This window comes from Eptatretus burgeri, chromosome 13 (genome assembly GCF_056783735.1).
Source record: "Eptatretus burgeri isolate ZD-2024b chromosome 13, Ebu_testis_v1, whole genome shotgun sequence".
NCBI lineage: Eukaryota > Metazoa > Chordata > Myxini > Myxiniformes > Myxinidae > Eptatretus > Eptatretus burgeri.
Genome location: NC_140973.1, coordinates 78,589,348 through 78,612,571, shown reverse-complemented (window position 1 = coordinate 78,612,571; position 23,224 = coordinate 78,589,348). Strand labels below are relative to the sequence as shown.

The 23,224-nt window shown below is 48.4% G+C and overlaps 2 protein-coding genes across 4 annotated transcripts in view; both read left to right on the top strand.

Annotated features, from left to right (window-relative positions):
* The first annotated feature begins 1,615 nt into the window (after positions 1-1,615).
* On the top strand, positions 1,616-5,740 carry MRPS33 (mitochondrial ribosomal protein S33). Its single transcript, XM_085853277.1, has 3 exons — positions 1,616-1,753; positions 2,545-2,773; positions 4,190-5,740. The coding sequence occupies exons 2-3, from the start codon at positions 2,550-2,552 to the stop codon at positions 4,293-4,295; spliced, it is 330 nt and encodes a 109-aa protein (XP_085709403.1). The 5' UTR covers positions 1,616-1,753; positions 2,545-2,549; the 3' UTR covers positions 4,296-5,740.
* A 5,623-nt stretch (positions 5,741-11,363) lies between these two features.
* LOC147014868 (transcription cofactor vestigial-like protein 4) overlaps positions 11,364-23,224 on the top strand; it is a 51,997-nt gene continuing 40,136 nt past the window's right edge. The window contains exons 1-2 of one of the 3 annotated variants that reach the window (XM_085853276.1): positions 11,364-11,664; positions 19,780-19,945. In XM_085853276.1, the coding sequence (XP_085709402.1) occupies positions 11,586-11,664; positions 19,780-19,945 (245 nt within the window). In that variant the 5' untranslated portion in view covers positions 11,364-11,585. Of the gene's footprint in view, positions 11,665-17,227; positions 19,416-19,779; positions 19,946-23,224 lie in introns of those variants that run through there. The other 2 variants (XM_085853274.1, XM_085853275.1) reach the window with 2 other exon arrangements.

Genomic DNA, 23,224 nt, shown 5'->3' with positions numbered 1-23,224 from the left:
ACAGCAAAGCACTTACCTTGCGTAGGCCTTATTGGGTTGCTTATACATACAGCTTCTTCGGCTCGAGGAGTGTGGGAGGGGTCAATTATTTATATAATCCGAGCCACCTGGGTTTAGTTGATTCGGTGAGAGCCGATTGAAGTTGTAACCTCAACTCAAAAGCAATTGACTGATTTCCCAACTTCCCAGATCATCAACTTGGCTCAGAGAAAAACACTCATGTTCTGTGCGAACAAACAACAATCTACAGTCCGGTGTTCTTTTTGATTTCTCATTAGTCGGTAAGGGCCAAAGGTCGTGCTCTTGGTGATGCCTGTGAGGTGCGACTAAATGGAGGGTGGAGTGGGAGACGAGACTGGGTGCGTCCGCAAGAGGGTCGGGCACGAAGAGGGTGAAGCATGTTGAAGAAAGCAGTGATGTGTCGGAGGTGTGTAAAGGATTTAAGGGTCAAGAAGAGCCGGATGATAAATTTCCCAATTATAATCTCGACTTTGGAAGGACCCAAGCCATTGATTTTGGGCAACCCGATAAAATTATCAACTTTAATTGGGAAATAATTTGATGTCCTCTCTTCTTCTTTCGGCTGCTTCCGTGAGGGGTCGCCACAGCGGATCATCCGTATGATCCGCATAGTGATTTGGCACATGTTTTACGCCGGATGCCCTTCCTGACACAACCCTGGTCGCCTCTTATGACACAGGGATATGGTACATCTATTTTAACCGGGGTATACACTGGCCCAGTATACAGGTACTCATTTCGCCAACCTCGGAAGGATGACAGGCTGAGTCAACCCCCTGGTGTATTAATTCAGTGGCCCAACGGGGCTTGAACTCAGGACCTTTTGGATCCCAAGCCGCTGCCCTAACCACTGCGCCAACACACCAGGCTAAATTTGATGATGTCCATGGTGCTAAAAAGCTTAGATCAGGGGACCTACTGATCCAGTGTAAATCAGTGGCCGAGAGTATCTCTCTTCGGTGGTATCCGAATCTCTGCGCTCATCCTCAGGTGATTCAGGGAATTCCAGGGAGTAATTTTTGGGATAGACCTTGACATTAGTATGGATGATATCAAGAGCCATTTTGAAGATATGGGAGTAGGTGACACCCGTCGTCTTATTCCGGTTAGGGATGGGGTTAAGGTGGACAACCACATCTGTGGTGTTGTCCTTCTCCAACCCTGTTATTCCTCCTAAAGTGTTTCTGGGCTCTGAAACGTTTCCTTTTCGGGAGTACATCCCCCCCCCAAAGATGTTACAAATGCCAAAAGATTTGTCCGACTGCACCATCCTGTCGGGTTAAACAACACTGGAGCAAGTGTGATGGAGGACATGAGTATGATAGCTGTGGGAGTGTTAAAATGTGTTGTGCCAATTGTGGTGGTGACCATAGTGCAGCCGACGGTGGTTGTTTGGAATTCCAAAGAGCGGCCAAGAAGCAAGAAGTCAAAACTACTGGGATGCAACAAGATACAACGGTTGTGTCACACGGGTCCTCGTATCTGCAAAGCGATATAAAAATTGTCAGAGAAACGGGAAATACATTTTCCGTCTTCAGAAGCATCATTTCCCTTGTTTACGAAGGACGTTTTTAGAAGCGTGGCCTATCTAGAGCCTCGTAGTTCTGAAGACGCCATTGTACTTTAAATAGAGAAGAAGAAGAAGAAGAAGTAGAAGAAGCTGAGGAGGCAGACCCGCCACAGCGAACACTTCCGGAAAGGGGCCGCAAATATTCCGTGTCCTTCGGAGAAGGTACCGTTTTTATAATTATCCCCTGAGCCTGTTTTGCTTGTTTTTAATGTCAGTTTACTCCTAATTATAAACAGAAAAAATTTTTATTGGGTTCTTGCTCGTGTTTTAAATAATTGGCTGCCCTCATGCGCTCTCAGGAGAGGAGTGGCTGGTCGGTCCCATCAGCCACGTGCTTGATTGTCATTAGAGTTTGGTAGCTTCGACTCGAAACATCACGTTGGCTGTGGTGTTGCATCATGAAGTACGTCGTAATTGTGATGGGACATTAAGCAGGCTGTCTGCACCACAAGCTGACCATTAAGCTGCACCACAAGCCTCAGAAGGTGTCACAAAATTAAGAAAGAAGAAAGAACATATAACCAACTCATCCACCTAGTTTTGTTACAACTCGTGCACAACTTTTTGATATGTCATGCTATATATATAAATAATTTTTGGCCCTGTCTCTCAATGGTGAAGAAATTATTCCAAAAAATTAATAAATAAAACTCATGGATCTTCACCAAAATCGAATCAGTTGGTCCTTGTCAAACACCCAACCTGTCCACCAAGTTTAGTCCGAATCCGTTCATAACTTTTTGAGATATCCCGCACCCAAACAGACAGGGGTGAAAACATAACGTCCGTCCATCACAGATGGTGTAGGTAAAAATACAAAAAGATTGATTTCAGCTGACCTTGACCTCAAAAGCAATAGGCTTCAGTGACAAAATATGCAAACCCTGCTCAAATTTCAAGTCAATCAGATGGAAATTGTTGATTTTGTGACCTTGACCTTTTGACCTTGACAGAACACATGAAAGAAATGGCGGGAGCTACCAAGTATGCGAAAAGTATGGCAAACTTGAGCGCAAGGATCTTTGGGGAGCTGACGAGGCCTACGGACCAGACTTCGATGCGCGTGGTGAAGCTTTTCAGCGAATTGCCCCAGGGATTACGCCCTGTGGTTTACGATTACTACCCGCAGCACATTGAGTACCACAATCTAATGCGCACCCTCCGGTTCATGGGCTTGTATCGGTATGTGACTTGTTTACACCTGCCATCATTCTCCCCACTCGCGAGTCCACTGTGCATGGCCTTCAACTATAAATGTCTGACAGCAAAATATATATATATATACATATATATATATATATATATATATATATATAATTTTTTTTTTGCTTCGTCCGTTGCCGATGGGACTAGAGAGGTTATGGTGTGTGCATGCGTGAACAGCCACCTGTCCAAACGCAGAGCCACTTTAATATTGTAGCCGTGGCCATGGCAAATTGTTTTTAGGATAACATTCGCAACATTCTCTCATGCCTTACAACGCAACCCAGACCACAGGCTCGACTAGCGCGGCCAGGCTGCCATAGTCATGTTCCGAGCTGGCCGGTCGAGTACGTGGTCCGAGGGAGCGAGTCGGCACTGGTTCTCAGATCGACTGTCATCCATGTTCTTGGGCCAACTTGAAAATAAACATTTTAATTTTCACATTCACATATTTTGAAAAACAAAAGGTGTTATAATGATCATCTATCTATCTATCTATACTAAAAGGAGACTTGTCCGTCCGTGTGGCCATCACGCGTTACTGCAAAGGGTTCCTGCTTTCGTACAATAATGAAGGCACAACGAATGCTGACAAGTACAAGAAGATCCTAATCCACCATGGTATCCCATCAGTAAGGAGGTTTATTGATGAGAACTGTTTTCCCCTATGATGACGACTCCAAACGCTGCAAATGTATCTTAAACACATTTACAAAGATAAGCAGATTCAGGAACTCTACAAATATTATCATGGTCTCTCAAAGTCTTGGCGTCAACATCGTGGAAGCTGTGTGGGATTATTTGAAGAGGATTAAATAAATAAATCGAGCTTAATTATGTGGAACAATGAACCAATGGAATTTCTCCAGAAATAGCAACAAAACATTCCAAAAACGGAGATCTGATTTTTTTTTTTTTTTTTTTTTAATGAAAAGGTGGTCACACTCGATAGTAAAATTTCATTAATTAATATTATAAAATACAATTTATTAAAACATGATCATTATAACCTTTTATTAATAAAAATGTGACTGTAAAAAGGTTCATTTTCAAGGTGGCCAAAGACTTTTGCATAGCACTGGATGTGTGTGTGTGTGTGTGTGTGTGTGTGTGTGTGTGTGTGTGTGTGTGTGTGTGTGTGTGTGTGTGTGTGTGTGTGTGTGTGTGTGTGTACCGTGGTGAGGCTCTGCATGCTGTTTCTCTTCATCAAGTTTGAGTACAAAGCAGACCCGGATGGGTTTTGTGTTTTGAGATGCTTTTTATTGAATATTGTAATCGTATTTGAATGCCTACATTGAAAGACACACTATAAATGAGTTCACGAAGTAAGATTCGGTATTGTTGTGCGTGTTGAATTCCCCATGGTAACACTTCGGTGCATGCTGACCCTACCAGGGATGAGCATGAGGACTTCAAGGAAGAGATGAAGAGATTACGGAAACTCCGTGGAAAAGAAAAGCCCAAGAAGGGAGAGGGAAAGCGAGCGCTGGCGCGGAAATGAAGACTCTCCTGTCGGATGTCCTTTGTAATACTAACAGACGCTCACCTGGCTTGTCTATCACTTCTCAAATCCTTGGCTGTCGATCTGTAAATTAATTTAAACATAATAATTGTAAATTCAGCATCACACTGACTTGTTTTTTTTTGTTGAGCGAACTGAATTATTCTTTTCCAGATGAGAATATTTGCAGTAACTTTACTAACAACCACCATGCGGGGGCAGTTGAACTGTATGTAGCAAGAAGTTTCTTTGGACACAGGAATAGTCAGAATAAACCAGCTGTCAGTCACGATGCTCATCAAAGTAAAAAAAAAAACAACAAACATCTCAATTGGAATTTGATGAACCGGATTGAGGCCTCATCAGAAGTGTAAATTTGGATCCCTCATCAGAAGCATGTAAAACTTTTGATGAAATGTTTTATAAACACTAGTGCATGCCTGTAGGTGATTGGTCGTACGTGCAAACAACAACAACAACAAAAAAAAACTTTCAAACCGCGTGCCAGAAACACCAACCACACAGGCCGTTCCTTCGCTCGTGCATGCCCGTACGTGGAAAAAAATACTTTCAAACCGCGAGCCAGAAACGACAACCACACAGGCCGTTCCTTCGCTCTCGTGTCCTCTCGACAACGACACTTCCACACAGAGTTAATTAAAATCAAGTTTACCTCCCTGTCTTTGCTTGCCATGACATTCGCCGCCATGTAACCGGCACGGCCCGTGACGTCATCGTAACGTGACGTTGTAGAACACCTTACCCCATGCAGTGGTCAAGTATATAATTCAATTGAAATAAAATACTGATTTTAAAGGTCATATAAAAAAAATCCAGAAGTTTACCGCAGTTGATGCGGTGTCTTACATAACACCTTATTTAACATGTTCAAGTACTGCAAAACTGGAGGATTTTGGAAGCGATAAGAAGGTGATTTGTGTTCTATCGTGTTCAAGTATAAAATTCAATTAAACGAAATAAAGACTTTTCAGGTTGTATAAAAAAATTAATTCCACGTTTTACCGCCGTTCATGTACTGTCTTATACACCAACTTATCAAACACATTGCATTAGTTCTTCTTGCCTGTTTGTGTACTTTGTGATGTCACTAAAACAGTAAGTTTTTTTTTTCTGTTTGGAATGATTTTCAATTTTGTTTGACTGCCAGGCAGGCAAAAAGAGTAAAATATTATCGCTCCTCGGGTCGGTCGGGACAAATTCATTGCCAAAGTATTGCGAAACTAAATGTTTGTTTTCCCATTCATCATTAAAATATAACATTCAATTTAAAGTGAGTAGTTCCTCGACCATAAACTAATGTTTGTAGATGGACAGACAGAAGTGAACCTATTGTTTTATCCTGCCTTTTGCTTTGCATGCGTGGGGTAATGAGACCGCTTTGGGGAGTGATGTGATGTGAGGGGGATAAATTGATTGAATGATGATTTCATTTTTCTGCATTTACTTTTCATTGTGCGAGTCGTTCTGTGACCTCCACAGGATCGCCGGGCACCTCTTGGTACACACCGGTAGCCTGCTTGGGTCAGACCACACTCACTCACTCTGAAGTTGGATTCTGGAATCTCTCATGATCAGTACCAAGTGAAAGTCCACCGAACTATATCCAAACTTTCGAAACTCCACAAATACACGGTCACCCTTTGAGGACCACAAGTATCTTGAAAGTAATTTTCAGATGCACGTCCAATTTTATTTTTAGTTTGGCTAACTTTCAATTTGTGTGTGTGTGTGTGTGTGTGTGTGTGTGTGTGTGTGTGTGTGTGTGTGTGTGTGTGTGTCGGGAGTATTATGTGATACCAGTCGTCCGTCCGTCCGTTCCTGTCCGCACTCCAACTCCCAAAGTTTTCAACTTTCACGTTTCATATTTGGTACATAGGTACAGACTGTGGAGACGGTGTGTTGTGACATACGTTCGTCATCTAAAGTGGTTGCCATGGCAACCAGGATGCTGTTTTCCATGTAGTAGCACAATTCTGTGTTTACCTTCTTGTTCGGGCGTATATTGTGCTCACTTGCGCTCTTGTTTATGTTGAAATTCAAGAGTATGCATGATGAAAGTTTTTTTTTTTTTCAACTTTTTCTAATCAACAAACAAAAGAATGAAAAATCACTCATAGAGTGACAACTTGGCGAAACGGAACGGCACGCGGGAGAGCACATACTTCCGCTAGGCGGAACAATTTGCATTTTGTATCGCACTGATAGGTCTGATCTGAATTCGGACCTTAACCAAAATCAAATCGCCTTGTTCTCGTCACCGAACCAACTCATCTGCTGAGTTTTGTTATAACTCGTCCACAACTTTTTGAAATATCATGCAACACATAAGTTTTTGGCCCCATCTCTCAATGGTGAAGAATCACTGAAAACATTCTCATATCCGGATTTGGATTCGAATCTTCACCAAAATCGAATCAATTAGTCCTTGTCACACACCCAACATGTCCACCAAATTTCATCCGAATCCGTAAACGTTTTGAGATATTGTGCAATATCGTTTTCAGCCCCATCTCTCAATGGCGAAGAATCATTTAAAAATTACATAATTATTGTATCTGGATTCGGATCTTCACCAAAATTTATTTGATTCGTCCTTGTCACATACCCAACCTGTCGCCGAAGTTTCATGTGAATCCATCCATAACCTTTTGAGATATTGTGCTACATGTCGTTTTTGGCCCTTTCTGTCAATGTTGATGAATCACTTATAAATTTCTCATATCTGGATCCAGATTCAGATCTTCACCAAAATTTAGCATTGCTCTCCTTGGCCGGTCACCCCCGCCCTCCCCCCCCCCCCCCCACACACAAAAACTTTGAGAACGATTGCTTGAAAACTGTGGCCAAAATAGTGTGACAGACAGACAGAGTTGAAAAATCACTCGAGAGTGACACTTGGTGAAATGGAAATGGCACTCCGAAGAGAACATACCTCCACCAGGCTGAACAGTTTAAATTTTTTATCCCACTTATAGGTCGGATCTGAATCCGGGCCTTAACTAAAATCGAATCGGCTTGTTCTTGTTACTTAACCAACTCTTCCACCTTGTTTTGTCACAAGTCGTCCACAACTTTTAGAGACATCATGCTATTCATCGTTTTTGGCTGAATCTTCACCAAAATTAAATCAATTGGTCCTTTTCACACACCCAACCTGTCCACAAACTTTCTGTGAAATCGATCCATAACTTTTTTGAGATATCATGCAATATCGTTTTTAGCCCTTTCTCTCAATGGTTGAAGAATCAGTTAAAAAATTCTCAGATGTGGATCCGGATTCAGATCTTCACCAAAATTAAGCGTTGCTGTCCTTGGCTGGTCACACACAAACAAACAAGAAAATTCAGAATGATTGTTTGGAAACTGTGGCCAAAAATCGTGTGACAAACAAACAAACAGACAGATAGACAAACGCTACGAAAATATTTTTTTGCTTGGTAAAAACTGGAAACGACAATATTTTAGCTTGTGTTGGGTACAATGTTTGCCAATGTACATACATAAAATCACCTAAATTGCAGATTCACCACTTTAAACAGTCGGGACATACATACATGTCCCTTGGTCCTTAAATGGGTAACAGCTTAATTTGACATGTTGGCAAGGACTTGTACTCTGTATGCAGGGTGGGGTGAAATAGTCATGTGTAGACTGACCCCACTTGCCTTTTCTATACCCCCCTTTACCCCAGTACACCACCACATTTACCTGAGTACAACTACAATTTTACTCCACTACCCCCTTCCCTTTTACTTACTATTTGCCCTTTTCCTCAATTGTGTAATCACACTGGGTGGTGTAATAGAGTGTCTCCTGGAAGTCTGGGAGAGTCGGTGGTTTGAATCCCGGTTCAGTCCTTCCAAAGACTTTAAAATGTAACGTGCTGCTAAACATGTAAAGGAGAGTGCATGGACAAATAACCATAGTTAACAATACCATGGTAACTGCGAGCTTTGATGGGCCTAATGGCCTCCTTGTGCGTCACTGTGCCTAATGAGGAACCTCCTGTTGTTATTACGAGTAGAGTACCCACCCGACCAACGGGTGATCATGTTCCAAGCATGCAACGCGTTCTTCTGACGCAAGCCTTTATTTGGGTGGTGTACAAGTCACTGACAACTCTGCAGAAGCCAAACAAAAAAATAACCTGGGTTACGTGCATGAAGCAAAAACATACCTGCTGCTAATAATTCAAAACACCTCACAGCACTGGAAAACGTGGGGACAGAAACGCTGCACTGTAAATGGTAGAAACTTGTAATACCCTCGCCCACCCGGAGACGGCACCACACGATACACATTTACATCGAGAATTTGCGTCCCCCCCTCCCTCATCTCCCTCATGACCACTGTCAAAGATAATACCCCTATGCATTAATTGGGGTTATGCTGATCCGACTTGCTAAAGTCGATGTAATTAGCCCAGAACTGGACGAGGAGGCCAATGTGCGAGGAATCTGTGAGGGGGGTAGAGCATCACCTGTGGTCAAGTGATTCTCGTCCTGTTTACAAGAGAATTCGCGCATTACGTTCATCCAAGCCCATCCCTCGGTGTACTGCAGTTAGAACAGAGGGTGGTAGGCTCTTGACAGAGGAGTCCGAAGTGAAGGCCCGCTGGGCCGGTTACTTTGAGCGGTTGTACCAGGCTGATCCACCAGTGTTGGGCGTCGGGGTGTTACAATCCCTGTTGCTGATCCTCCAATCAACTGTGGTCCACCTTCGCTTGTGGAAACACGGGCTGCGGTGAACCGGTTGAAATGGGGTAAAGCTCCAGGGATCTGTGGCATCCATGCTGAACTTCTCAAGGCTGCTGGAAATGCTGCACACGTGTCGTTGCATGCAGTTTTGTGCTCTGCCTGGAACACAGGCAACATCCCAACTGATTGGAAGAGGGGCCTTGTTGTCCCTCTCTGGAATGGGAAGGGTGATCGCCAAGACTGCAACAACTACTGAGGGTGACGCTGCTCTCATTGCCGGGCAAGGTCTTTGCTCGGATAATTCTTGATAGGATTCGCCACCATCTGCTTCAGCACCAGCATCCAGAGCAGTCAGGCTTGACACCAAAGAGGTCAACGATTGACCGTATCCTTGCTCTTCGGGTCCTCACCGAACGCAGACGAGAGTTTCGGCAGGGGCTGCTTGCAGCTTATGTTGATCTCTGTAAAGTGTTCGATTCAGTGAATTGGGATGTCCTCTGGAGGATTCTTGGTCTTCGTGGGGTGCCACCAAAACTGATTAATCTGATGTTTGAACTCTACTCTGGAACTGAGAGTGCTGTGAGATGTGGTGGTACCATCTCTAACTTACTTCCAGTTCTTACTGGAGTTCGTCAGGGGTGTGTACTGGCCCCCACACTTTTCAGCACTTGTTTGGACTGGATTCTGGGGAGGATGTCGGAGAGATCAAGCTGTGCTGCATTATTTGGGAATGTCAAGAACTCTGACCTGAATTTCGCAGATGATGCAGTCATCTTTGTGGAGACTTTAGATATCCTTTTGGGGGCCCTCGATGAGCTGAGTGAGGAAGCAGAGCCGCTGGGATTACGTGTTTCCTGGGTCAAAACTAAGATCCAGGCTTTCAATGACATCTTGGATGCTGCTATCCTGTCTGTACCTGTTTGTGGTGAGGATGTTGAGGTCGTGGAGATATTCATTTACCTGAGCAGTGATATTCATGTCTCTGCTGGCAGGCAGCCAGAGGTCAACAGACGTCTGGGTCGAGCCTGGGGAGTCATGGATTCACTGGATCATGGGGTGTGGCACTGCCGGTACCTGTGTGGGAGGATGAAAGTCCGAGTCTTCAGGTCCTTGGTGCTTCCAGTTTTGCTCTATGGATGTGAGACTTGGACTCTTGACCAGCGATCTGAGATGGAGATTTAATTCCTTTGGTACCAGGTCTCTTCGGAGAATCCTTGGCTATCGCTGGTCGGACTTTGTGTCCAATGAGCGGCTGCTGAGAGAGACTCGGATGAGATTTGTTACCTGCATTGTCCGCGAGCGTCAGCTGCGGCTGTATGGACATGTGGCTTGTTTTCCTGACGCTGATCCTGCTCACCAGATTCTCTCAGCGAGGGAGTCTCATGAGTGGAGGAGGCCAGTGGGCCGACCACGTGCCTCGTGGTTGCAGTAGGTTGATCGGCATCTCAAGGAGATGGGGATGGGCCAGTCATCTGCCTGGGGGGTGGCCAGACGGAAGCTCCTGGAGTACCAGCGAGAAGTGGACGCAGCGACGCGCTGCTCCTGCGCATGCTCCCAGACCTGACCTCACCTGTAGGAGTAGCAGCATGACAAACAAACAAACAGACATACAAACACCGTTCCATGAATTGTATTGTGAAGAGTGCCCTTGTTTCCCTCACTGCACTGCCTCCCCCCGTTAACTCTGACATCCCCTTTTTTCTCTGATAACTCTTCCCTTTTCGATGATTATCTTCACCATTAACTTTACTACACTACCCTTTTAGCCAAGCCATATCTTCCATGTCATGGTGCTTCACAAGCATCCTCCTTTTAACTCCACCATACTCCCAATTTTATTCCACTACACCCCCACCCTCCTCCCCCTTATCGTTTTTACTCCATCCCTGTCCCATTTATTCCACTGCTCCGCAGTTGTTCTTGTTGCAGTGTGAGCATCTCTCCAGGTCGGGGTCGGGCTTGGCCCAAAGGTGATGTCCCAGGAAGGTTTGGCATCCGAGCGCGTTTTATGTTGTGGGTGAACCCAGACTGTGGACCATCATGTGGATGGTCACAGTACCCGCACACAATGGCTGAGTTTTCGGGAAATACCTCGTGATCTTTGCCAACAAAAGCAAGGCTGGCTACCCGATCCAAAGGACGACGTACTCCGTGATGCAACACCCTGCTTGAAAAGTACCATTACGCGGTTAGGGTTCGGGTTAGTTACAAGTGAACGGTCGGTTAAATACCGATCGGTTGTGGTGCCATATTTACACTCTTCCTTCACTCCACTCCAGTGAGCTCCAGTCCAGTGATTCCCTCCTCTCTCCGCTCGATGCCTGCTCGGCCCCTTCCCTCCTCTCTCCGCTCGATGCCTGCTCGGCCCCTTCCCTCCTCTCTCTCCACCCGCTCGTCCCCCTTTCCTGTGCCCGAGCAGAATCGCTCGATCTGACTACGCAACGCAGGCCGTGCGAGTTCAGCGAGTCTTTCAAGGGCCTTGGATTTCTTCCTCGGGATCCAAACGAGTGGAACTACCAACACTGGTCCTCTCGGATTCGCTTCCCCTCCTAGATCTTCCCCATCTCGAGAGATGCATCGCTTGCTAAGGCTTCACTACTTTGACTCTGTGAACAATAACAGTGCCGGGCGGGACCTGTTCACGTTTAAAGGTAACGGAAAACGAACTTTGGGTCCTCGAACTTGTCTGTACCTTCGATCTACTCCTCGGGAACTATCCTTACTGGGCGAGTCTCACCCCGTAACCCTGAACCGCATCACCCCCTCCCCCGAAACCCTAAATCCTCGAACTCTCCTCACCTTCCACCCTCCAGCAAAACTTTCCATACTGTGTGACCCCCCCACCTCTGCAACCCCACTAATATCCAGCCTCATAACCACACCGCATCCTACCCCTTTTCCCTCCACCCCCCATAACAAACCTACTCCCTCCACCCCCTATAACAGCCCCTACTACTTCCACCCCCATAACAGCCCCGACTACCTCCACCCCCCATAACAACCCCGACTATCTCCACCCCCCATAACAACCCCTACTACCAAACCCCCCATAACAACCGCTACTACCTCCACCCCGCATAACAACCCCTACTTCCTCCACTCCCCATAACAACCCCTACTCCCTCCACCCCCCGTCCCAGCCCCTACTACCTCCACCCCCATCACAACCCCTACTACCTGCACCCCCCATAACAACCCATACTTCCTCAACCCCCCCATAACCCCTACTACCTCCACCCCCCCATAGCAACTCCTACTTCCTCCACCCCCCCACAACAACCCCTACTCCCACCACCCTGCTTCATAATCACACTGCATCCCACTCCTTCCCCCTCCACCTTTCCATGCAACCCCCTCCCCCATTTAACAATTTTCACCGTTTGACCCAACCACCCCTCTCTCCCTCCCTGATTACTTTTCTTTATTTGTTAATTCATTCGGATGTAGCCTGTGGTTGCATCATTTTCTGGGGGTGTGGCTGTGCCGCTGATGTGGTGACCCCTGTTACCAGCATGCTGGTATTCATTTCGCCGACTTCAAGAAGGATAACAGTCTGAGTCAACCTGCGCGTGGTGTTAATTCAACGAATGACGGCTTGAACTCAAGACCCCAAGATCTGGAGCCAGCCACCCAAACCGTGAATCCAACACCAGGATTATTGTACCATCTGATCTGCCTACACCTATCCACCCCCACCCCATCCCTTCCCTGGTTGCTTTGTACCATCTGATCTGCCTACACCTATCCACCCCCACACCATCCCTTCCCTGGTTGATTTGTACCATATGATTTGCCTACACCTATCCACCCCCACCCCCCTCCAACCTCTCCAAAATCTTTGATTCATACAATCCTCTCACACATTGCAACCCAGGACCCCCTAAATTCACCATGGACACCACCATAAACCCACTTACAGGGGAAATCACCATACCCCTTACTGTGAAACAACTATGGACACTGAAAATTCAGATCACAGACAAGGCCATGGGTTCTCGAAATACCGCCCCTCCCCTCCCCTAACCCCCAACCATAGACCTTGCTATTTGAGGCCGATTAAAGTTCTCCGTGGATCTTGCTATTGACCTTGACATTGGAACTCCTTCAAAAATCATTGTTTTTCGAAATGCACAAGATCACGACTCATGGGAGCGTCAGGGGACAGACGGTGGAAAAACAACAAAGTGACAGTCGTGCCACAGTTGGACACAAGCAACGGAATGAATGAACAGAAAAACAAAGGAGGGAAGGAGACATGCGAGCCTGCAACTGCAAGGAAAATGGTTTGGTTAGATAGGGTTAATGGGAACACAAAAGATCATGGGTATGGATGGAGGATGACACGAGAGAGGAGTGAACCACGTGCTTCAAGCTCTGGAGGGAAGAATTGGTCAGCTGCGGGAAGGTAGCTCCACGCATGGAGGGTATGGGAAGATGCAAGGAGTGGATACGATGGATACAGAATCAAATTCGCAAGAAGAAAAACGAGAAACTTGGAAGGAGGTCGGCTTGGGGATGGGACATGTTTATTGGCTGTAGAATAGATCTTTGTTTTGGATTGGGGATGATCTGAGATGGTGGTGAACAGCTGCCTTGAAGACTGATGGAAGAATGAGGTTGAACAGAATGTGGAAGTTTGTTCCACAGGTGGGGTAAAAGAGAAACAAATGAGTGGAGGTGAGCAGTGATCCTGAATTTTGAGTGCTTCACCATTAAGGGTTTGCTGGAGGACTGTTTTCACCCTACAAAAACTTGGGGGAGGGGGAGGGGATGGGAGGACAGAGCATGGAGACATCAGAGGGTGCAAGACCAGAAAGGAAGTGGAAGGAGATCGAGACACCACTGAACTGTCTGTGATAGTGAAGTGATAGGCCCATAGACTCGGCTTCATCATGGGAGATTTCAATAATCTTGAAGTCTGTGGTTTCCACGACGTCAAGCTGAGCAAGATGTGAGGCTGGGGTGCCAGCCCAGAGGGGGGAGCAGTACTCCATCAAGCTGCGGATGAAGACCTTGTAGGTGGATAGGAGAGTCCCATAATTTTGAGATTTTTTGATTCCACATATCTGCCAGGAGAGAGGGATGATGCTGTGGCCTGAGCCCAATGAGGTATGGACAAACCCCTCGTAGTCTGAGTAGTTGTGATTTTTCAAGGAAAGATTTGGAATGACAGAGGATGCTCAGTCTGCGGCTGACTTGAGAGTTCAGCGTTGATATTGGAGGCGAACCCCTTACGTCCAGGCGAACCCCTCACGTCCATATCCCAACCGAAGTGAGATCCCAGAGTGAGACCTCCTATTCCTGATTTCCCCTCCCCCCGCCCCCTCCATTCTGATCATGAGTGATGTAAAAGTACTTTTGTCTCCTCGGGTGCCATCGTTATGTGTATACAATTTTAACCCTTTCTTACACTTGAAGTTCCCTTCCATTTCCTTGCTCCAATCTTCTCAACCTCTCCGTTCTTTTCAACCGCTTCTTCCTAAATGCTACTGTCCTCGCTGCTCTCCGTATTCCTTTTCCATCTCTTCTTTATTTTTTCAGTTCTCCTCCACTCCAATCCCCTCGCCATACTTCGAAGATTTTGATTGCCCTAAACATCAGTATGTCATATGATAAGTTTATCATAAAAAATTCACATTAAATCTGTGGAGTCCCTTTTCCATATCCTATCATCTCGTCTTCCCTTCCCATATCCCACCATCTCGTCTCCCCTTCCCATGTCCCACCATCTCGTCTCCCCTTCCCATGTCCCACCATCTCATCTCCCCTTCCCATGTCCCAGCATCTCGTCTCCCCTTCCCATGTCCCACCATCTCGTCTCCCCTTCCCATGTCCCACCATCTCGTCTCCCCTTCCCATGTCCCACCATCTCGTCTCCCCTTCCCATGTCCCACCATCTCGTCTCCCCTTCCCATGTCCCACCATCTCGTCTCCCCTTCCCATGTCCCACCATCTCGTCTCCCCTTCCCATGTCCCACCATCTCGTCTCCCCTTCCCATGTCCCACCATCTCGTCTCCCCTTCCCATGTCCCACCATCTCGTCTCCCCTTCCCATGTCCCACCATCTCGTCTCCCCTTCCCATGTCCCACCATCTCGTCTCCCCTTCCCATGTCCCACCATCTCGTCTCCCCTTCCCATGTCCCACCATCTCGTCTCCCTTCCCATGTCCCACCATCTCGTCTCCCCTTCCCATGTCCCACCATCTCGTCTCCCCTTCCCATGTCCCACCATCTCGTCTCCCCTTCCCATGTCCCACCATCTCGTCTCCCTTCCCATGTCCCACCATCTCGTCTCCCCTTCCCATGTCCCACCATCTCGTCTCCCCTTCCCATGTCCCACCATCTCGTCTCCCCTTCCCATGTCCCACCACCTCGTCTCCCCTTCCCATGTCCCACCACCTCGTCTCCCCTTCCCATGTCCCACCACCTCGTCTCCCCTTCCCATGTCCCCCCCCCTCCTCTCCCCTTCCCATGTCCCACCACCTCGTCTCCCCTTCCCATGTCCCACCACCTCGTCTCCCCTTCCCATGTCCCACCACCTCGTCTCCCCTTCCCATGTCCCACCACCTCGTCTCCCCTTCCCATGTCCCACCACCTCGTCTCCCCTTCCCATGTCCCACCACCTCGTCTCCCCTTCCCAGGTCCCACCACCTGGTCTCCCCTTCCCAGGTCCCACCACCTGGTCTCCCCTTCCCAGGTCCCACCACCTGGTCTCCCCTTCCCAGGTCCCACCACCTGGTCTCCCCTTCCCAGGTCCCACCACCTGGTCTCCCCTTCCCAGGTCCCACCACCTGGTCTCCCCTTCCCAGGTCCCACCACCTGCTCTCCCCTTCCCAGGTCCCACCACCTGGTCTCCCCTTCCCAGATCCCACCACCTGGTCTCCCCTTCCCAGATCCCACCACCTGGTCTCCCCTTCCCAGATCCCACCACCTGGTCTCCCCTTCCCAGATCCCACCACCTGGTCTCCCCTTCCCAGATCCCACCACCTGGTCTCCCCTTCCCAGATCCCACCACCTGGTCTCCCCTTCCCAGATCCCACCACCTGGTCTCCCCTTCCCAGATCCCACCACCTGGTCTCCCCTTCCCAGATCCCACCACCTGGTCTCCCCTTCCCAGATCCCACCACCTGGTCTCCCCTTCCCAGATCCCACCACCTGGTCTCCCTTCCCAGATCCCACCACCTGGTCTCCCTTCCCAGATCCCACCACCTGGTCTCCCCTTCCCAGATCCCACCACCTGGTCTCCCCTTCCCAGATCCCACCACCTTGTCTCCCCTTCCCAGATCCCACCACCTGGTCTCCCCTTCCCAGATCCCACCACCTGGTCTCCCTTCCCAGATCCCACCACCTGCTCTCGCCTTCCCAGATCGCACCACCTCGTCTCCCCTTCCCAGATCCCACCACCTGGTCTCCCCTTCCCAGATCCCACCACCTGGTCTCCCCTTCCCAGATCCCACCACCTGGTCTCCCCTTCCCAGATCCCACCACCTGGTCTCCCCTTCCCAGATCCCACCACCTGGTCTCCCCTTCCCAGGTCCCACCACCTGGTCTCCCCTTCCCAGATCCCACCACCTGGTCTCCCCTTCCCAGGTCCCACCACCTGGTCTCCCCTTCCCAGGTCCCACCACCTGGTCTCCCCTTCCCAGGTCCCACCACCTGGTCTCCCCTTCCCAGGTCCCACCACCTGGTCTCCCCTTCCCAGGTCCCACCACCTGGTCTCCCCTTCCCAGGTCCCACCACCTGGTCTCCCCTTCCCAGGTCCCACCACCTGGTCTCCCCTTCCCAGGTCCCACCACCTGGTCTCCCCTTCCCAGGTCCCACCACCTGGTCTCCCCTTCCCAGGTCCCACCACCTGGTCTCCCCTTCCCAGGTCCCACCACCTGGTCTCCCCTTCCCAGGTCCCACCACCTGGTCTCCCCTTCCCAGATCCCACCATCTGGTCTCACCTTCCCAGATCCCACCATCTGGTCTCCCCTTCCCATATTCGGGTACAAGTCATCCCATATTCGGGTACTTTCACGATACAAGTCATCCCAGTCTCCCCTTCCCATATCCCACCATCTAGTCTCCCCTTCCCATATCCCACCATCTAGTCTCCCCTTCCCATATCCCACCATCTAGTCTCCCCTTCCCATGTCCCACCATCTCGTCTCCCCTTCCCATATCCCACCATCTAGTCTCCCCTTCCCATGTCCCACCATCTCGTCTCCCCTTCCCATGTCCCACCATCTCGTCTCCCCTTCCCATGTCCCACCATCTAGTCTCCCCTTCCCATGTCCCACCATCTAGTCTCCCCTTCCCATGTCCCACCATCTAGTCTCCCCTTCCCATGTCCCACCATCTAGTCTCCCCTTCCCATGTCCCACCATCTAGTCTCCCCTTCCCATGTCCCACCATCTAGTCTCCCCTTCCCATGTCCCACCATCTAGTCTCCCCTTCCCATGTCCCACCATCTCGTCTCCCCTTCCCATGTCCCACCATCTCGTCTCCCCTTCCCATTCTCTCCATCTCGCCCTGCTCTTACCCATCCTCATCTTCGAGGGAGGGTTGGAGATAGAGCAGCGCCTCACAAATTGAGTCTTTGCTGTGTGTACTCTGCTCAGTTTGTGAGTTTCTGCTCATGCCCCGTGCTTTCGTCTGTTTTTATCCACAATCATTTCATTTGTTCTCATCTCCCATCATCTTTCTTCTAATTACAATCACCATCATATATTAACAGTTATTTCCCTCCCCATCATCTTGCCCTCTTCTCTCCCCTCCCCATCATCTTGCCCTCTTCTCTCCCCTCCCCATCATCTTGCCTGACCACCCTGTTCATTTTGTCTCCTGCAGTCCTCCATCATCTTGTTTCCTCATCTCATTTCCTTTAACTTGTCTCCACCATAATACAGCTTCCATTCCTCTCCTCTGGTATATCACAACATATATATTTTTTTCTTCTACTTTACTCACACCACCTCCCCATTATATTTTGCAGACAAAAGGTGACCTCTTTTTCCTGTACTGTAATTTCTATTTTGACTCTGTGTACAAACAATAAACATGTTTGTACATCCTGTTTCGTCGTGAAATAAAACTGGATTGTACTTCATGTATTGCACAGATGTCCCGTCCGTCCCCCTATCCTCTCTGTCAATGCACCCATTGTTCTTTGTCCCGTTTCACTTGTAGCTTTGAGACAGCAATCCTCTGAGCTTACCTTTTACTTTTTTGGGATTTGTTCTGCTGGTTTTTACCTCCATGACAAACCAACATGGCAGCAAACAACCAAGGGGACGAAAAACCAAGCCAACATCTTTGAGTAAACGTCGTTCATCATCCAACGAGCATCGTGATCGCCACTCCTCTTTGAATGCGGTTTACACGGCGTGGTTATTGTTCCAAACATTTAAGCATGCCAATGAAAATGTGGTTTTTATGGGTTTTTTGGTGTTTTTACATCACAGCTTTTTGGTTGTTCTTGGTGAGCTCAGAGTCAGGTCGCTCAGTGGGAAATCAGCCAACAATCTCACTCTGTCGTGTTTTTTTTTGTTTTCCCATTGATAGATCCGTGCTCTCACCAAAAGTGGTTTGTTGATTCACTCTGCAAGAAGGTTAAACGCATCGTGAAGCATCTCTGTGTCATCTTCGTTCCTCCGTTGACCGAGCTCGAGGAGTCGGTGGTCCTCCTTCGTCGGTCGGGTTGTCCCATCCCCGGCATCTTGTGCGCTTGGTGGTGAATCTTTTCCGCCGACGTTTTTTTTTATCGTTTTAACGACTGTGACGAGAGATGCGTTTTCCACCTGTTCGATAGGCAATCATACTTGCTTGCTGCGGAAACTGATACAAGTCATCCCAGGCTCGTGGACACTCGCGTCGCCGCTTTCCCGTTCGCCGTGGAATTTCTTCTCCATGTGGACGGGAACGCATTGGAACAAGATGGAATTTTACATTTGGCACAAAAGTGGCAATGGAAGAATGCTGGTACCTCAGCTACTTGTCAACCTCAAGTGTTAACCGTTTACCCGAAGTTCGAGATGCATCGCACTGAACTCTGGTGTAGCGTATTGCCATCTATCGTTGTATGTAATTGTCTTTGTTGTTTCCAGCCAGCGTCACTTGTTTTTCGATCTCTGGATGAGTCGTGTTTTGACTCCGTAACGTTTTGAAAAGCGAAAAACTTCATGACTTTATGACATGATCAGGATATTGGGAAATATGGACGCGGATCAGTTGAGCACTTTATCCAATCCACCGAGGTGCTTTCCCAGCTTTCCCAGCAGATCGAGTTTCCAGCCTGGATGTCTTCCGATGTTGGAGACCAACCCACAGCACCCCCTTCCCTCTCCCTCATCTGTGCCTCGCGCCGGAATCCCGGCTGCCTTCTCCACAAGGCCCCACACGGACACAGCTGCGCGTGTCCGTACGTGCTTCCCGTGCACCGCACAGTTGGTTCGGCACACGGTGTGGCTTCTGGGGAGGAGTTTCTTTGGAATTGTTGAAAGATGTCCAAGTGTGGATAAGAGTGTGAGCGCTCGTTGTGTGGGAGGTAGGTGTGTACACCGATTTGGGAGCTGATCGATAAGTTCATTTATCAGTGTTCATTGTGGCACATCCAGTGCAGTGCGTCACCCGGAGGAATTCTTGATTGCATGTGAGAGCCTTTCGTCTTGCCATTTTTGTCTGAACGATTTGAGTGAAAAAAACAGGTAGACCATGGTGCGTGATTGCTTTGGTGGACAAACGCCTGCATCTTGAACGTCTTTCCCTCTACTTTTGCACTGCAGGTGATCCTTTTGCCCAAGGGATTCTCGGACTGCCGCCGCTACTGCGGGACCCCAGGGCCGTCTTCGTGCCCTCGGCTCTGAGCAAACGGAAGCTGTGCGAGGATGGCTGGCACGACCCAGACGGCCTGGAGGAAGCGGAAGGACCACGCGCGGGCAAGATGCACGTGTAAGTCGGGTGGGAAATTGCCTCGACATTGGTGCACTGACCCAGATTGCCTTCGAGTGGCACTTTCACCGTTTTAAGTTTGTGAGATGTTCTGAAGCCGATTCTCAAGGAATTACTCGATGATAAAAGGTTTATAGCTCATGCCATGTACAAGAGTACACCTGCCGAATGTGATAAACAACTTTGTTTTTCCCTGAAATTTAAACTCTATCCCATATCTGCTTTGGAAGTTTTCTGCACCATTCGGTTTTACCCTTTCATGTCTGGGTCTATCTGGTGAGAGGATCACCTGATATCCATACTCAAAGCTTTGTCGATCTGGTGAGAGCATGACCTGATGAACAAATTGCAAAATTTGCAATTCCAGTATTCCAAATGTGGACTCGAAACTTGGTCCATTTGGAGCAGAGCATGAATACGCATCCTTTGTTTTACAGCTCGATTTAGTTCATGGAACCTTTTTGGCCCCCACTGGGCATCAGCCTGCCTGGGAGGAGAGGAGATTGGGACCATACTCTGTGCAGAGCGTTGGTGCTGTTTAAGGAGTCTCCTTGACTATTGGGCACAATCCTGGACGGGTCGCCACTCCGACACAGGATACCAGTATGGTGGCACTCATTTTGCCGACCTCGGAAGGATGACAGGCCGAGTTAACCCCACCTGGTATTAATTCAACAGCTGAGCGGATTTGAACTCAGGACCGTAGGATCCAAAGCCCGCCACCCTAACCATTAAGTCGACACCAGACATGCCTGCCCAGGGGCTTACATTTGGTGTCCTGTCTGTGCGTTTGACCGGACCCTCTACTCGACAATTATTTTACGCATTTCTTTCATATTCGGCACATGTACACAGTGATATCTGGGCATGAGTCGGGTCAAATTTTTTTTGGGATGGGAACAAATTTGGAATTTTGTGAATTAAAAGAAAGTTATTGGAGAGAATTGTACAGGATAATATGTGAACCATTAAAAAAAATAAAAAATATCCATCTCCATTACTTACATACTGGGCTGACAGGATGGCTGAGAGGTATGCACATTCACCTCGCCAGGGTTTGAATCCCGACGCAGCTATAAACTGTCATTTATAGCTTATAGCAACGTGTTTTGCAGGTAGGGTGATTTATGTTGGCTTAATGGTTAGGGTGGTGGTCTTGGGATCCTAAGGTCCTGAGTTCAAATCCCACTCTCCTGTTGAATTAATACCAGGTGGGGTTGATTCAGACTATCATCGGTAAAGTGAGATCGGTCGGCAAAATGAGTACCAGCTTTCTGGGATGATCGAGCCATTTCAGTATCCTGTGCCGGAGTGGCGACCCATCCAGGATTGTGCCCAATAGCCCAGGAGACTGCTTAGGCAGCACCGACGCTCTGCACAGAGTATGGTCCCAGTGGATTTGGATTGATTCATTTATCAACGTGTGTGCCGTCCCTCGGATAGACGTTAAACGGGCGTTCTGTCTGCCGGCATTCGTTGGTGAACGTTAAAGATCCCACGGTGTGCTTCATGAAGAGTCGGCCTGGCACCCCAAACAAATTACAAATTCCTGACCGAACCTACAAGAGGGCACTGCAAAATATTAATATTAATAATGTGTATTGCCCGCCTCCACAGATTACACTGTACGTTAACCAAGGAATGGCAAGTCTTGTTAAGAGAACTTGCATCAGAACCTCCTTTTTGTTTTCTGATCATCACATGGTTGTAATGGTTTGTACATTTCCTTTTCATTCTTGTAGAAGTGCAGATTGGAGTTTCAATGCCAAACTGTTACAAGATGTACATTTTGAAGATGCTTTCACACTGGTACGGCAAAAATGTTCTTATTTAAATAATCGACAGTCTTGGGACTCTACAAAATCCCAAATTTGTACATTTTGCGAGCAATATTGCTTCTTTTATGCCACGAGTAATACGTCTGGTCTAATATCTGATCGTAATACTGTTGTGGTGTTGGGTCTCGGCGGCAAGCACGACCGCTAGGAGGAGCAGTAGAGTCGGCTCCACCGAACACCCGGAATTTAGGTCGTACCTTTCAGACAAATCCGAAAGGTCACGGGTCTCTTATCAGACCGAAGATCGCCAATAGGTTGACCACGTGGGATAGGGTCAATTGCCAATTTCAATATACCTAAATACCCACGTCGTCCAAACTACCGGGGAAATTCGCCCTCGGCAGGATCTGCGCGATCTGAGTCGGATCCGAGTCGTACCCCGAGCGGAGGGTACCAGATTCCTGTCGGGCCGATTGCACGATTACGGCAACAATGAGGCCTCCTAATTCCCGTTCGCAGGGCAGAAAACCAATGATAGAAAGGACAAGGATGAGCTGGGACATTCAACAAGAGGGGAATTTATTTCCAATAATCGAGGGAACGAGGGGAGCACGTAAGGGCAGAGTTATCCGAATAAGCAAGGCAAATAATGTACAACAAAAAGCACTTAACAATTCTACTTGTAGACGGGGCCCACGGACACGCACACGCACACACAGATACCCAGAAATGGACCCCGTCGGGTCTTCATTGAAGGCTTCCAGCTCGAGGAAAGGGTGAGCTGGAGACCAGAGCTATCTTGGACCTGTCCACCTCGTGTGGTCTTCGACGTTCTGGATCGGCGGGACTCGAACCCGCTGCAATGATGCCACTCCAAGTACCAGGGACGGAGGATGAAGGACGGACGCCAACCAGCGCGAGCGCGGACAAGGCAGCGAGCGCCAGCAGGCCAGGCGAAGCGATCCAAGACGATTCGGCAGGCAAACCCCAACTCCAACTGCTTCCAGTCGGATCACGCCAAACAATTTTTCACTCCCTGTCCAGGGGGGAGGGGACTCCCTCTCGTAACCCTCCCCCCCCTTACTGGACGGTTTTGGCGCGCGATCCGCTCGTTGCCCCTGTGATTGGCCAAAAGGGGCGCCAAGTCCGCTGATTGGACAGGGGGGCGTGGCAGGCATCACAGTGGACTGCCGCTCAAACAGGAAGAGGATTAATATTGTCCTGCATTGGCCGAACGATGGCAAACTCGCTCGCATCTCTCTGATTGGTCGAGAGAGATGCCAAGTCCTTCATTTAACTCCGCCCACCGCGAGCGTTTTGGCGTCAGGATGGAGCGAAGGTGTTGTTGTTGTTGTTAAAGCGAAGATGTAAAATAAATCCCTGACTATCAAAATAACTCCGCAGCGCACGAACATTTAATCACCCATTAGACACAGTGGATGGATTCTAACTATACACATATACTTAACGAAATAACTGAGCTACGGGGACCTGTCTGTTG